Source organism: Acomys russatus, chromosome 9 (genome assembly GCF_903995435.1).
Source record: "Acomys russatus chromosome 9, mAcoRus1.1, whole genome shotgun sequence".
Taxonomy (NCBI): Eukaryota; Metazoa; Chordata; class Mammalia; order Rodentia; family Muridae; genus Acomys; species Acomys russatus.
In genome coordinates, this window is record NC_067145.1 from 41886396 (window position 1) to 41903069 (window position 16674).

General features: G+C 40.8%; 1 protein-coding gene across 1 annotated transcript in view; it reads right to left on the minus strand.

Moving 5' to 3' along the window:
- The window catches only part of Myo3a (myosin IIIA), a 160311-nt gene that overhangs the window by 125934 nt on the left and 17703 nt on the right, over positions 1 to 16674 (minus strand). The window contains exons 3-5 of the mRNA XM_051150895.1: positions 16040 to 16144; positions 15199 to 15298; positions 1150 to 1226 (exon numbers count right to left, since the gene is read on the minus strand). Coding sequence (XP_051006852.1) covers positions 1150 to 1226; positions 15199 to 15298; positions 16040 to 16144 — 282 coding nt within the window. The remainder of the gene's footprint in view (positions 1 to 1149; positions 1227 to 15198; positions 15299 to 16039; positions 16145 to 16674) is intronic.

Genomic DNA, 16674 nt, shown 5'->3' on the forward strand with positions numbered 1-16674 from the left:
AACACATTAAATAGGGACTTTGGGGAGAAGATCTGATTCTTGAACTTTCAGTTATTTTAGCAGTTTATCTACAATCCCCCAAGATAATAATGGGGGAAAAAACCTTCTAAAGTTGCACTTGGTTCCCAGGCTGGAGATTTAATATAAGACCTCACCACATGGGTTGATGAACTCCTCGTATCTTACCTCACAAAGTCAAGGGTTCTCACAGAATGTTTATTATTGTTTAAAAAACAAAATGTAGCCAAATAATGGATGTAAGTGAGGGCACAGTAAAACCACTAAGGTAGACTCCTTCATGAGTGAAAAGAATTAGTGGGGATCAACTGCCAAGGCTATCTATGGCTTGGTATGTGTGGGGGAGTGGGATGCAGAGAGAGAGAAAAAGGCAGAGGGAGAGCAGCAGACTGGGGGTTGCCAGGACTATCTCTTGGGAGCAGAGAAGATATAAAAAATGATGTATTTGGGGGATGGGGCGTCTTGCCAGTTTTAAAGGGTTATGTTGCAGCAGGAGCCAGGCCAATTAGCTGGAACGACTTGAGGCTGTGGGGCTTGATCTGCTGGAGACTTGTTTGAGTTAACTAAGTACAGGTGTCCTCCCCAGATTTAGGGAGGGGGCTGTAAGATGCTACAGGAACGGGATGGTTTTTCCCGGCAAACAGAAACCCGCTGTTCTGTTTCTGAAGATATTGAGTGAGTCCAGAATGCTATTTGCAGGGCAGAGACCTGACAGTGAACGAAGAAGGAGGATACAGATGCCTTGTAACAAAACATCAAATAATAACAATGGGAATATAGTAATAGTAATAAAACACAAAAATAAAACGACATGCAAATATCCACACTACAGATACAAGCCTGACAACTAAAAGTAAAATTTAAGTATTCTCTTTAAGTATTCAATTATTCTCTTTAATTCATCTGACTTGCTCATTCGTCTTTTATTTATTTGCACATTCCTTCCCAGCTAGTTTACCTAGAATCCCCCATGTTCCACCTTGCCCACGCGAACATCCTCACATTACAACAACACAGGAGACATTTTCTTGTGATATATTCCTACACAGTTAGGGAGAAAAAGTATATGTAAAAAGAAAAGACAGAAAGGGTTGAATAACATCAGGCTTGTCTCCCTCAAAACTCTCTGACCTCAGGAGCCATCCAAAATGGTGTTCCTACGGAGGTGTTCAGGCGGTGCCGGGTGCTGCTGAGCTGCGCAGACACACCTAGAGAGAAGAAACGAGATGGTTTCTTGCATTAACTACTCGCGTGAAGAGATTCTAACTGCTATAGACTCTCTTACACACTCACATCAGAAGCCTGTTCCGTCAGAGCGGCCCGTGAACTGAAACATCACCTTTAAGGAGCGAAAATGCAGAGCGGCCCTATTTCTACAGCCACGTCCAAATTCTATGCGACTGTAAGCCTTGCCCGAAGGCTTCGCTTTCCACCCAGTGCCTTCTGCTGCTCTGCCCGTTCACACTGGTCCCTCTCTCTTCTGGAAGTCTCCACTGTAAACTACACGTATCACATAGTTTGACGTGTATTTATTATCCCTATCCTCTGCTTTCCCATGATCAGATTCCGTGGACCAAAGAATGTTGCATACGGTGTTACACACACAGCAGTTGAGTTGAGAATATGCAAACAGTTGCTTTATTCAGGTCACATGCCATCTGACTCCAAGTATCAAACTACCCACATCTACCTAAACCAAAACCTACGACAGCATCTGTTCCTTTCAAAAGTTCAAATTCGTTTCTAACTGTTCAAAACTTCCATAAAATTATGCACACTTATGAGCAACCTCTTGATATTTCGGTATACATACACACGGCAATGTTTAAATCAACTTGGACATGTCTATCTCCTCTGATGGCTAATGTTTCTTTAACTAACACAGTCACAACCACTTCCTCTTGCTTTCTGAAATACACATATCATCTTACACTAGTTAGAATTGGTTCTTTCTTTAGAGAGATTGCAAACTATAATGGACAGGTATAACCAAACACTCTAATCCTAGCTCTACTCCTCCACCTGGTTAGAAATGACTCCTACTAAACGTCATAAAACATGGATGCCTTGCCTTGATTTACACACACACACACACACACACACACACACACACACACACACACACTTCTGAAGCACAGTGCTCCTGGCCTCCACCCAGGCCACTAGCTTTCCCTGTCCTGGCTTAATCAAACACCCTCCCGAGTGAGTCCTGTTAAGGCTCCTCTCTTGCTGCTTATCCCAGCAAAGGAAAGCATTGATTGATATGCCATTCCTTTTAAAACACCATCTACTTTTTACTCTGGGATTAAAGGCCAGTATGGCCAAATAGACACTTCCATGGTGGAATTCTTGGCTAGTCCAGTGGGGACTAAGATCTGTGTCAGTTGCTTCCCTTAATGAATTCTTTAGCTGGGCATAAATATGGTCTTAATTTATTCTTTTTGAAACTTTGCCTTCAAAATATTATTTTTAGAAAACTTATTTACTATATATGATTTTTTCAAATTCAAGGACAATGATCTAATAAATTCTTAAAAGTTCATCCTTAATATTTCCTGACATAATATTTGAAAAAAGCATTATCCCATCTTTTCCAAAATATACCCTTTGTTCCATATATTTTATAATTGAGAAAAATTAAAAATTACTAAGCATTCTATTTTATTTCACATTTTCTATGAACTAAAGGCAATGTAATTAAGATTGGACTGTATAATTTATACAAATAAAATTAAACATTTTAAAATTTATAGTGATTATGAGTTTTCTAAAATTTATTCTAAAGATATTGAATTACTTACGAGAAAACTAAATTATGTTTGACCTTTGGTAATTATTTTTGTCTCAATTTGATAAAGATAGCTTAAGAGTTCAAATGTCATTTAAATGAGATATAAAGAGGAAGTGGGGGTGGGGGGTCAGGGAGAAGGCAACCCATAACCCCCCCCAAAAAATCAAGGTTTCTTCTTATCAGGAAAGTGAAATTAAGCTAGTCAACATCTCTTTTTCCTAGGTATAATGATTATGTCACCAGAATTGTTTTTGTTTGTTTGTTTGTTTGTTTTTTTGATAAGTTGTCACACCTAGTGCTGGGATTTCTAGACAAAGATGGCTTGCGAAGACATGGGAACTGTACATGGGAAGGACATCAAGGATGGAGTCTAGTGGTGTGGCATGTGACCCTGTGATGTCATTATTTTTCTTATACATGTGACTCATGAATAGAGACTCTCAAGGGGGCAAAGTATCAGAGCTCAGCCAAGCAATGAGAAGGCTTTATGTCTCCATCAGGAAAGCTCCCCCCTGAGGGCCAGGTGGCTACAGCTCTCCTTGGAGACCACATCCACAGCATCTCCCTCAGTTCTGTGAGCAGCCAGTGCTGTTCACAACATCCTCACCTAATATTGGTCAGAGTTAGTTTCTATTGCTTACAACAAAGGAACCCAGAATACAAAGTCCCAGTGAGTTTAGACCTTAAGCAGAAAATTCGCAACGACAATAGGCAATCTTGAGTTTTTAAGGCTGAGAGGTTCTGCATACATAGGAAACCACATTACATTTCTAGTTTATAATCATATGGCAGTAAGGATTTTCTGAGACAAACACTTGGCCTCCGGATTTTTGACCGAACAGCTTGAATGAGAAGAAAATTCTAAGGAAGCTCACTGCCTGTAGAAACAGATGCAGTTCTCTATACATTTAATAAGAGGGTGAAATATATTGAGAAACACTTTATAGCCATTTTAAAGGGTGCCATTACAATAATAACTCAACAGCGGTGCAACTATTCCTGAGTGGCAACAATAGTTTGCACACGCACTGGGTTAATATCCCCTACAAAGACCACTGGCAGGGCTGCTACGGACTGCAGCATCCTTAGACTCATTTGTCTTAGTTGGTGTCTGCTGAGATCTTTAAGAAGACAAAGCAAAACAAAACTAAACACACAATACACATCACTCCCCCAGGAGCAAACTCGGCAAACAAGGAAAATACAAAGACACAAATTAAGTAAAAAAAAAAAAAATACAGCCAGGTACAGAGAGGGGTTCTTGAGGATATTGAATGATTGTAACATTAAAAACAGACACACATCCAGTTCTGAGATAGCCGAACCCAGGGAGGCATTGGCTAAATTCCACATTCTAGATACTTCTGCAGTGCCCATTAAATCTCAAGATCATTTTATCCATAAAGTTCAAATCCATAGATAATTTGTTACAAAGTCTAACTTTCATGTGATTGAAACAAAGCTGAGGGGAAGTCATTTTTTGAGGATTAGCTGCACTTCTACTTGCCATAAAGTCCCATAAAAACAAAACGAAACAACAGCAACAACAAAACCAGCTCTGGAGATTTAAAAAAAATAAAACATAACTACGGAAAATTGGGTAAATTACTTTAAAAGGCCACAAGGATCCAAGGCATGAATGAGCTCAGTAGCCCCAGGAAGTAGAAAGATTAGGAGAGGCATTTTGTCCAGAGAGGAATGAAGGGAGTAAGTCACCAAAGGGAATAGTTACATAAGCACCTCAAGAGAGAAGATGCTGAAGGCTGGAAAATTCCAGGCAGAAAAGTTAGAATAGTGAGGTACTATGGAAAGGAGCAGAAAGCCAAAGAGAGATCAGGGCTGAACAGCCAGGGCAACAACCCACTCAGAGTCACAGCCACAAGCACATGACAAGGTTTATGCTAATGATCTTCAGCCTTTTGCTTTGCTGGGGAATTTTCAGGCTATTCTAGGCCCAGCCAAGGAACAGCCTGGCTGTTCCTATTGTATACAAGTCGCACATCCAGGAAGAGAGATGCACTGATCCGGGTGTCCAGGATGGTTCTTCAAAGCTTTAGGGAGATGGCAGAAATATCTAACATGTTATTTCTATGACAATTTTATACAAATGTGGCTTGCTACAACCCTGAGTGGAAAACTCTAAAAATGATGAACAACAACAATGATAAAATTAGATGAATGAGTTAAATTCAAAAACATAAAATGTAGAACTTTTCACTGTAAAAGGCCATAGAATACATCATATCATCGAATAGTTATCTTTCTCAAGTGGAGGTTAAGACAGAGTGATGGTTAAGGCCGTATCTAATTGATAGGGTTATGGTGCACAGATACCTAGTCAAATATTATTGTGGATATTACTGTGGAGATGCTTTTTGGATAGACCAGGATTTAATGTTATGGGTTATAAGCAGACAATGCCTCTGCAATGTGGGTGAGCCTTCATCAGCCGAAGGTCTTAATAGAATCAAGGCTGTGCTTCCAAGAAAAGAAGGGAAAGTGCCCATGGTTACCCTTCGATTGGGCTTGGACTACGAGGCTTATATAGGCTCCCCAGAGCTTACTCTGCACACTGAGGACTGGCTGAGAGTTCTGAACCTTGTGAGCCAATTCTATGAAAGGAGGCTGGTTAGGTTATAGGCATTCTAGCTGCTGCTTTAAGAGAAGCAGATGTTATGTCCTTGGAGGAAATCAGACCACACCCTCTGCATCTCTTTCTGGAAAGAAACTCTGCTGTAGCTTTGGAGCCCTCCCTCCCCTCTGTAGCTGCAAGGTCAGCTCCACTGATGCCCTAAAGGTCCCTCTTGAACATCTTCCTTTTAGAGAGGCAGAAAATTAAACCCTAGAGCATTCAGAAGCAACCACCAGGCTGGGGACCTAGCTCAGGGGTGAAGGGCTTGTCTGTTACACACAAGGCCTGCGATCTGGTCCCCAGCTCTGAAAAAGAAAATGTAAAATTATGACAAATGTGGGGACTCAGATGAGAGAACAGATAACAGGCTTTAGAGGAGTCCAAGGGGATTTTAAGTTTGTATTTTTTGGGCTGACCCTTGGCAGAAAGAAAGCAAGCAAAGGCATGCATGAGGATACCCACATCAGCACACCCTGGAGAAGAATCTACTTTTCAGAGATGCCACATCGTTAGACTTAAACATATCATTTCAACAGCAAAAACAAATCCAAAGGCATACAAAGGACACGGGTAATAATGACAAAGAAAAAATTAAGAAGCCCACAAAAAAGCGTGCCTGAGAAAGAACAGCACAAGAATGGGCTTGAAGCAGAACTACGCAAATGTGCTCAAAGAATAAATAGAGACACAGAAATATTTGGGTCTAAGTGAAATTGCAGGCAAACATGAAAAAAAAACAAAACAAAACCTAAGAGGAAACTCCATGTGATAGTTAATTTTGATTGTCAAATTTATTGACTGGCGAAGCAGTTATAGCAACCTGTGGGTGTTGTCCCCTTTGGGGTCAAACGTCCCTTTTACAGGGGTCACCTAGGACCAGCAGAAAACACAGACACTCTTAACAGTAGCAAGATTACAGTTATGAAATAGCAACTTAATATTATGGTTGGAGGTCACCACAATGTGAGGAACTGTATTAAAGGGTCTCAGGAAAGCTGAGAACCACTGACCTAGAGCATTAATGAGGTCTGCTTTTGGGTTGTCTGTACACGTGTTTCCAGAGAGGTTTAAGTGGACAGGGAAATCTCACCTAAAAGGGAGGTAGGAGTGTACCATGGGCTGCAGTCCCAGGCGGAATAGAAAAGTGAAAAGGAGAAAGCATGCTGTGGCCTAGCGCTCCCTGCCCTCTGCTTTTCTGTCTACCTAGGACGAGGATTCCTACCTGTTTATCCTTGACACCGTTTCATCTACTATGTCTTTACCACCATTGTTGTCCTGTCTTAAAATGTGAGCCTGTTTCTGTCTGGTATTTCTTCACAGCCATGAAGGCAAAGTAACTAAGTACACACTTGTGTGAAAAGTACAAGCGCAAAGATTTAAAAACTTGAGCAGGTAAAAAGAGTCAGTGAGTTTGAGGGAAGACAACTGACATTTCAATCGTGCAAACACAATGAAAGACTGAGGTGAACAGAGCCCAAGAGTTTATAAGACACCACTGAGAAGATAAAACAGGGCACGGTAGAGATCTAAGGAGGAGGGGAAAAAGGCAGGGGGAGATTACTTAAAACATAATAGCCAAAATGTTTCTGAATTCTATGGAAGACATGAATGAACATGTATGAAGGTTAATAATCTGTAAGTCAAGGACAGTGTTATGCATCCACACCTCCACCAAGACTGTCTGAGACAGAATCTTCGAACAGGGTCCCACCATAAGCAGGGACTTTGGGGCAAGAGAGAGGTAAGGAACTGAAAACTTTAGAACTCTCTTATTCAATAATTCTATACCTGCTAAATTATCATCCCCCCAAAAAGGAGGAATTCAGATATTCCCAGGTCAACAAAAGCTGGAAGGTTTTGATAGAGTGGCGCTTTCTTGGTGGGAAGTTGAAAGGAGTTCTGCTTACTGTAAGGATCCTACAGGATGACCATGAGCAGCACACAGACTGAAAAGGTGCTGCCATTTCCATTGCTGTGTTGTTGTTTTTAGAGACAGGGTCTCACCATCAAGCCCTGCCTTGCCTAGAATTCTCTACATAGACCAGCCTGTCTTGCAACTCACACGCACACAGATCTCCCTGCCTCTGCCTTCAAATGCCAGGATGAAAGATGTGAGCCACCACACCTGGCCCTACATTTTTATCTTGACTTAATCCCTGAGTTAGTTAAAAATTGGCAAAGGAAGCCAGGTATAGTGGTACATGCCTGTAATCCCAGCACTCAGGGAAGCAGAGGCAGGTAGATCTCTGTGAGTTCAAGGCCAACCTGGTCTACAAAGAGAGTCCAGGACAGCCAGGACTACACATAGAAAGCCTGCCTTGGAAAAAAAAAAGTTGGCAAGGGAGAAACAAGGTTTTCATTTCATTGTGTTTTGTAATGCCTGCCCCATTTGGTAATAAGCAAACTGCCCCAAACAATGCCCTTTACATCCTCAAACAGTCTGTAATTACTACAAAGAAGGCTATTCCTACGTTATAATCATCAAAATTGCTAGGTCTTAACTCATATACTTCTGACATGTAATCTGCAAACCTCAAGTTTCAAGAACAGTTCCAAAACTGCTCATTATAACAAAACCAAAATGCACCCAAGATACTTTCTCTCTTTGCGATGCCTTATCTCCCTGATCAGCAGTCCAGCCAGCTCCTCTATCATTCACTGCATCTCAAAACCTGTGTAGTTTTCAAATTTGAGGCCTATTAGCTCATAGACTGTTTCCCCGTTTGAACTGGTGGATATCGCCTCAATATTTGAGCTTTGGTGGGAATACAACAGATGTGACACCGGTTAACTGATTTTGAATCCTCTTGTGACCAGTCGTGTTCCCTCTGGCTGCTTGACGCTTGCCTGTAGTCTTCTCCTTCATGCCGTTTCTCTTCCGATGTGTCTAATAGACATTTTGTGAACAAGTATTTCACGCCTATGAGACTATCCTGTTTCTAATTAGAATTTAACCCATTAATATAGGCATCTACTGGATAAGTTAATTATTACTATGGAAACAGACAAATGATGACTTAAAAGTCCATTCTTCCTTCTATCCTTATCTGAGATACAAGGCGTTCACTTTCCTCTTCTATACGTGTGCATATGTACGGCAGGATGGACTAACAGACTTCTCTATTTTGTTCAGCTGATTTCCTTGATCCTCTCAGATGTGGTGATGGGGCCTCGCTCCATGTTAGCATCTTTGACGTGTGCCCTCACTCACTGAGACATTTTTCAATGTTTTGGACAAAGCAGGTTTCAAGCTATCTTATTCAGCCCTAAAATCATTCTTTCTCTAAAAGCCCTTGCTTCCTCTTAGGTGGGACTTGCTACTTTAAAACCAAGGTCCACCATTAGTGGAGATGGTGAGGGAAGGCTCCTCTCTCTCTCTCTCTCTCTCTCTCTCTCTCTCTCTCTCTTTCTCTCTCTCTCTCTCTCTTTCTCTCTCTCTCTCTCACACACACACACACACACACATTTCACAACACACGCTGTGCTTTAAAATAATGCTTTTATTTATTCTTTGAAAATCTCATGCATTTGTTCACATTCATTCCCCTCCCCCATCTCCTCTCAAATCCTCCCCCACCTCCCCAAACATCCAACTTCACATCCCCTCTCTTAAAAAAAATAAACAAAAACAAAAATAAAAACAAACCAACAAACAAACAAAAAACAGGAACTCTACCTAGTTTGTGTTGACTGACCTCTCCTGCGCATGGGGCTTATATTCTTATACTTTGTTTATACCTACACATATATATTTATCCCTCTTCATATTTGCAATTCTTTTTTTTTATCAGGCAGAACCCTGGTTCCTATTGTTCTGGCTAATTCCTGAGGCTATCAAGGCTGCAGTGTCTCCTCACCACCCTCACCACTATGCAGATGCTATCTTTACCTCACTTTAGGCCTGAAAACCCGCTTGACATCACTAATACCACCCCTCATAGCTGTCCTTCTTGTTCCACTTGGGAACTCAACACCCAGTCCCCTGCCACCATGATCACCACCCTCTTAGTGTGGACATCTTTCTTACCTCTGTTAGGATCTAAACGGTGTGGAACTGCATCTATTTTCAGTGCTTGCCTGTCCCACCTACTTACTAATGGCTCTTGTTCCGAATTCTTGAGATGAGAGAAAGGGTAAGGGTAGTTCTAGTTTTAAATTTCAAGTTCACCTTCCTCATTTGACTCTAACAAGTGGCTTATTAATGACTAAGTCACAACTACTCTTTGACCCACATTATGCAGCCCTGAAAAGGGATTTAGTATAAAATGGGGCATGTGGATAATGAGAGATTTAAAGGCATAAACTCTTCTGTCATAAGAACAGTGTCTAAATAAATCACGAGCTGTGTATCTCATACTCCTGTTCTGAAGTGCTAAGTGTCCTGTTAGAGATGAAGCTCCCTGGGAAATCCCGGCAGGGAGGAAAGCGGGAGCTGCCTTCAAACTGTGTCTCTTGATCACTTTCCATTCAAGATATGGATTGCTGTTTTTCAACATTAGTTGACCTGCCTACAGAAGTCGATCTCCCGGGAGCTCATTTTATTTATTGACTGACCGTGCACCCGTGACTGCTGATGCAGCTCATTCAAAATATTCACCAGCTCGCTAATCTTGTAGCTCTCTGAAGGCTCTGGTGGTTTCCTGCAATCCTGTGTCTCACTTAACAACAAAGACTGTTTTCAGACAGACTATGTTTCTGCTTAGTATTATCAAGCCAAGTCTTACTTTTTGTGTAATTAGATTTCTTTATATTTAAAATAACACTGACATTGCTGTAGTAAAGGGCTATTTATTAGAAACATAACAACCATGAGTCAGATATTTAAAAGGAGACAAAATGCAAATATTCTGATTTTTAAATGGTCTTATGTTTTTGAGAAATTCATACATGAGCATTGCATCTACCTCATTCCTGTCCCTCCCTCTCCTAGCTCCAACTCCTCCTGCCCTTTTCAAAGTCATGGTTTATTTAATTGTTATTTTTAAATGCATATACATATTTGTTCATAGACCCATATTTATCTATCACATGTCACAAAACAAGTCTAAATGGATCAAAGACCTCAATGTGAATCACGGCATGCTAAAATTGCTAGAAGGAAATAGAGGCAGCATCTGCCAAGGTACAGGTATAGGGAAGGGCTTTCTAAATTAGGATTCCATTTGTCTAGGAATTAAAATGTTTCCTAAGCTTTGCCCAGTGTTTGACTGTGAGTCTCAACATCTATTTCTAACCACTGTTGGGGGAAGCCTCTCAGAGGACAATCTTGCTAGGCTCCTTTCTGCAAGCACAGAAGAATATCCTTAATAGTGTCAGGGGTTGGCTCTCTTCCACAAGGGGGTGGGTCTTGGGTTGGGCCAGGCATTGGTTCCCTCAGTCACTGCTCTATCTTTATTCCTGCATATCTTGTAGGCAGGATAAATTTTGTGTTGAAGTTTTTGTGGGTAGATTGGTGTCCTCCTCCCTCCGGTTGGAGGCTTGTATAGTTAGACGGTGTGGTGTTCTTTTCAGTGCCCATGTGGCGGGGAAGAATAAAACAACTTGGAGGAGCTCTGCAAGAACAACAGAGCCAACTAAGCAGAGCCAAGAGGGGCTTGGGGAAACAAAAGCACCAAGGACCGTGCATGGACTGTACCTAGGCTCCCAACACAGACGTAGCTGATGGGCAGCTCAAGTTTCAGGTGGGTCCCTTTGGAAGGGGAGCAGGGGTGGGGGTGGGGGCGCTGTCTCTGACATGTTGTCTGCTTTTTGGTCTCTTCCCCCTTGTGAAACCCCCTTGCCAGGCCAAGGGGAAGAGGATGTGACTTGATGAGCTGGGGTGGGTGGGCAAGCAGGTGGTGGGGGGTGGGGGCGTGGGGCTCCTGTTTTCTGAGGAATATGGGAGGGGTGACTGGGAAGAGGAAGGATGGGACTGGGAGGAGAGGAGGAAGGAAGCTACCACAGGGGACATAAACTCAATAAATTAATTTTAAAGAAGAAAAGAAAGCAAGCTAAACACACAATGAAAAGCAAAAACAAAACAGAACTAAAACAAAAAGCATTTGTTTTTTTTTTGTTTTTTTTTTTATGCTTAATGCTTCCATGTTTTTTCTTTTTGCTTTTTTAATCATATATCTCTTTTAACACATACATTTGTATTATTACACATAAATAAAATAAACTACATACAGCAGAAAGAATCACAAGACAATCATGAGTTATATAAATGTTACTTTCATAGGGATTTGACAAAAAGCATTTGTAAAGCCAAGGAAACAATCAACGAAGTGAAAAGGAAGCCTACACGTGGGAGCAAATCTTTGCCAGCTACGTATCTGTCAGAGGGTTAAATCCAGACTATATAAAGAACTGAAAAGACAAAGACTGCGGAAGACGGACAACACAACTAAACACCGAGCTATGGATCTGAGCAGAGTTATCAGAAAAATAAACATAAAAACTAAAACTGGTTAAAATATGCTCGGCATCTTTAGCAATTAGGAAGATGCAAACTAAAACTGCTTTGAGATGCCATCTTACTCTACTCAGAATGGCTAAGGCCAAGAAAAGAACTTGACCACAAACACTGTTGGGAGAAGAGGATTCACTGCTTGTGGGATTGGAGGCTGGTGCAGCTACTCTGGCCACCAGTGTAGAGAAGTCTCAGAAAGCTAAAAATAAATCTCCCATATGACCCAGCAATACCATTCCTTGACATAAGCCCAAAGAACTCAACATCCTCCTCCACAGACGCTCGCTCACTCATGTGGCTTCTACTCTAGGACACGGAGACAACCTAAGTGGCTTTAATAGATGGGATAATGCAAATGTGGTTCATATACACTCTGGAATAACACTCACCTGAAGAGAAAAATGAACTCATGAAACTTTTAGGTTAATTGGTGGAAGCACAACATATTATACTGCGTGAAACCACCCAGATCCAGAAAGGTACACGTTGCATGTTCTCTTCTGCTGGTGGTACCTAGCCCTGGACACTTAGATGTGCATACATGACCTAGAGTAACAGCCACCTACTATCATCAGCATCCTCTAATGAGCTCAGAGTACATTTCAGGATGCAAGAAAGTAAAGCTAAGTTTACTCTAAATCCTTTTGTTCCAAGAAGCTGCCAGCACTGAAAACTCGATTTACACATAAAATGAGGGATTGCTTCGGGGGTTAGCTGTTGTAGTTTGTGCTTTACTCTACTTTACTCTTTCTGCTCCCAGGCAGCATTGCTACACCCTACCACCCTCATGTTTTAATTCATAAGAACGCTACTGACCATCTGAGTGAACCAATTCCTGTATCTGTTTAACCTGAAGAGAAGGCATAAAAGCATTGTGTTGTATGCTTAATGTGATATGACTTGGATATTGGACACCAGGAAAACATTTAATAAACAACTGGCCTTGTTTCTAATGACTGATGAAAGTCTACAAACAAAATAACCTAAAAGCAAATATCTCATTTTGTTTTGTTTTTTTTTGTTTGTTTTGTTTTTTAATCCGTGTATAGCAGGTTACAAAGATGTCATACAAGGTTACAGGTCTGGGAGCAAAATCTGTTTTGACACAGTGCTTGCCTGAGATATGTAAGGTTTAACACTACACAACAAAACGAACATCAAAACCAAAGCACCCATATTACCTATAATCTAGGTAGACGTTTTTAATTGACTTTGGAAAATATCTCTGAAAGTAAATTTGTCAAGGCCACTGGCATATAAGAGTTTTCTTTAATGTCTGGAGATGTTTGATTATAGTCGCTTCTTAAATATCTTTCAATATAGGTTACGCAGTTGAGAGCATGGAGATTATGAGCTCTCAAGTTCATTGTTGGGGTTTGGGCTAGTTGCTGCCCAAATGAGCAGACTCACACCCCCCCAAAACGTTTGTAACCTTGCCTAAGAACTTACTCTCATTTAGCCAATAAAAAGCCAACATACCCAAGCAGGGCAAATGGGATAGGCATAGGTAAGATTCCCCAGGCTGATCAGACAGAGAAGTTCTTAGGAGAGGAAGCTGGTCAGAGACTGAGGAGAAAGAGAGGAGGAAGAAGGCTGCACCATGGGTTAGGTGGAGGAGAAGCACATGGCCAGCGTGGATGGAGGGTTTGGCCCAGATGAAGGGCATTAGCTAGTATTTGGGATTAAGGAGGAAGGTAGCTCAATGGAAATTATTAGAAGTAGATGGCATGGGATTGGGACAGAATATGGGATACCTGCCCCAATATGGGATGTAGTTTAGGGAACTAATATCTGTCCTGCCACAGGTCAACTAAGGCTATTTTAAAATATAACAGATATCTGTGTCTTCATTGATTGCTAGCAGGTTAGAGAACACTGCTGTAATAATAATGAGTCTAATAATAAATATTTATTAGGCCTTATATTTATATTAACCACAACAGTTCAATATCAAGTTCTCCACTGGGTGTGTCTTAGAATGGAGACAGCATTGTTTTCTACATAGAAGACTGGTCCTGCCTGGGGAGCAATGGAGCAAAGTGTTCTTGCATTGTTCTTGCATTTTGAATGCCCGACCATTCAACCTAGACCGGCTGCATTCAGTGTATGAATCAGGTATTCATGTCAATCTCATGACTGCTCAACAGTTTGCAAAAGTTCAAGTGGGATAAACAATACTGTGCAGTGTATATTGGGTAGACATGCTAACTCTCTGAAAGCCAAGCTTGGCTAACTCAAGGGCATTACAGACTTGGACTTCCTGGTAATTTCTAAAATTAATCAGTTAATTTTTTCGAGGTTCAGTTTCTAGAATGCAAAAATGAAACTAAGTTTTTTAATTCAATTTATATTCTGTGACTTTCTATGGCCAAAGCAGTACTTCTGCAGAACTGAATGAGGTACAGTCTTGATTCTGAAAGGCTGTCAATCTACTTATATTTCTAAGTGTCTTAATTTGCCTGTAAAGACCACATAATTCTATGTGATAAAATTTGAAAAAAACAAACAAGGAAACTCACAGGATCTTGAAGCACAAGGTGGACACCTTGCCCAGCTGGAAGGCACAAAGAAAGAAAGGAATGCCTAAAAGCAACACCGAGATGTCCTGGAATACTGTCACCACTGTCACCACTGTCACAGGTTTAGAAGTTCAAACATGGCAAAGTACAGAATCACCTTTGAAGTGAAAACATCTTTCCAGATAAAGCACAGTATGTATCTTGGGCTATAACACAGAAACAAAACTGGCTTAGTAACCATGGGCATTTAGTATGTCACACAACAGAGGAAAGGCAGCCAGGAAAGTGGCTCAATCATGCCATCCAGAACCCCCTCTGACTCTATCCTTGTTCAGCTGCGCCTTCTTCCGAAGGTAAAAAGGTCAACAAAGATCTTATGGGCATCATGGTCAGACACATACAGAATGTCAGGAACACCTCTCCCGGTGCCTCCTCTTAGAAGGCGGGGGATATTCTTCAGTGCTCTTTGAAGAGCTCCCTCACCTCAAAATCGTGGATGTGGACACGTGTTTCTTCATAAGCAATCCCTAACAGAGGCCAGGGAATTCTCAGAATAGGCTTAGAGTAGTCATCTGGGATGCTGCCCGGCTGGTAGACAAACTGCACACAAGCATATAAGTTATGTGGGGACTAAGCCGGGTGACTCAGAAGCCAGGAGGCTTGTTTGCCAAATTATCTGAATGAGATTCTGATTTGTTTTCCTACTTTCAACTCAGAAAAGGTAAGCCTGTTGGAAAGCAATAAAAAAAAATCACCCTGGTCCTTGCACACTTCCAAGAAAACTTACCAAAATCTACTAGTTTTACTCCACCTTCAGTGGTCAACAGAATGTTATTTCCTTTGACATCGCGGTGGATAGTCTTGTTGCTATGCAGATGCTGAAGTCCCTGGAAGGTGGAAAATGTATAATGAGTCTTATAAGTGTAAAACAAAGAAACAGTTTTCAGAATCAATACCAAACACGTGTTAAAATCAGCATCCAAAACCCAGTGTTTTTGCATTGAGTTAGTCAAATCCAACCGTATCATTTCCAACTTGGACAACATAGTAAGTCACAAAATAAGAGCACACTTCTGAGCTTTACTCCAAAATATCTTTTTAAAATTATGTTTGTGTATGTATTTATTTATTTATTTATTTATTTATTTATTTATTTATTTATTTATGTGTGCGAGTGCACACATGTGTGTGCAAGTGCATGTGCAAGCATGTGCGTGTGGAAGTCAGTTCTCTCCCACTATGCAGATCACCTCAGGTCATCTGTCTGGCAGCAGGCACCATTACCTGCTGAACATCTCGCTTGCTTTCCAAAGCCTTAAAAATGTGTTGATTCCAACAATGGAAAATATTCTAGATACACTTATTTAAGATAGTGGCAAAGAAAAAAATAGCAATTAGAAAAATTATTTTCTACCTTTATAATTTTTTTTTAAAAAGATGCTTAAGAGTAGAAATCAGGATCCTACCAACACAGACAAAGTTGACTTCTAATAAGGAACCCAAATTGTCTATGTTAAATATTCAGGCTGCACAGGAGCCTGTTCTAGTCAATACTAAAAATGGGATCCACATTTTTATTAGTTAGAATTACCTCCTAATTATTGCACAAAGAATTCAAATGGCCTCACCATTAGTGCTTCATGTAAAATATATGCAATTATAGGCTCGCTCATTCTTTCTCCCCTCTTCAAAAATCCTTTCGCCAGATCGGTCACTGAGCCTCCGCTGCACAGCTGGAAATGAACGCATTGGATGGACATTAGTATGAGCACAGTGTTCTAAAGCTCTTACTGTAAAAGATTTTCTTAAAATGCTTCAAAAAAGTGTTCCAGCCTCCTATTGTAAGCAGTCTGCTAAATGGCCCTCATTATCCTCATGATCTCACAAATGAAATGAAAAATAGAGACGTGTGCTCACATAGGACTGAGAGCTAGAATTCAGTTTTCATGTAAATTAATTTTCAGAAGAGAACCTCCTACTTAAATTTAAGGATAAGAAGTATGATTTTACAATTTATCCCCCAATTTAGGACATAAGCCTCAGAAGCTATACTGACTTCTGATATTTCAATTAATAGAGTTCAACAGTGTCAATGGAAACCTATCACTTTAAATGTATACAGACTTAAAAAGAAACAAACCTTCTTTTAGGCAAAATTGAGAAATACACTGAAATAAAGATGACAAATAAAACTCTAGGAAACAATTTGGAATATTCTGTTGCCTGTACTCCCCAGTACCCTCCTTCTCTGACACAAAAGCAG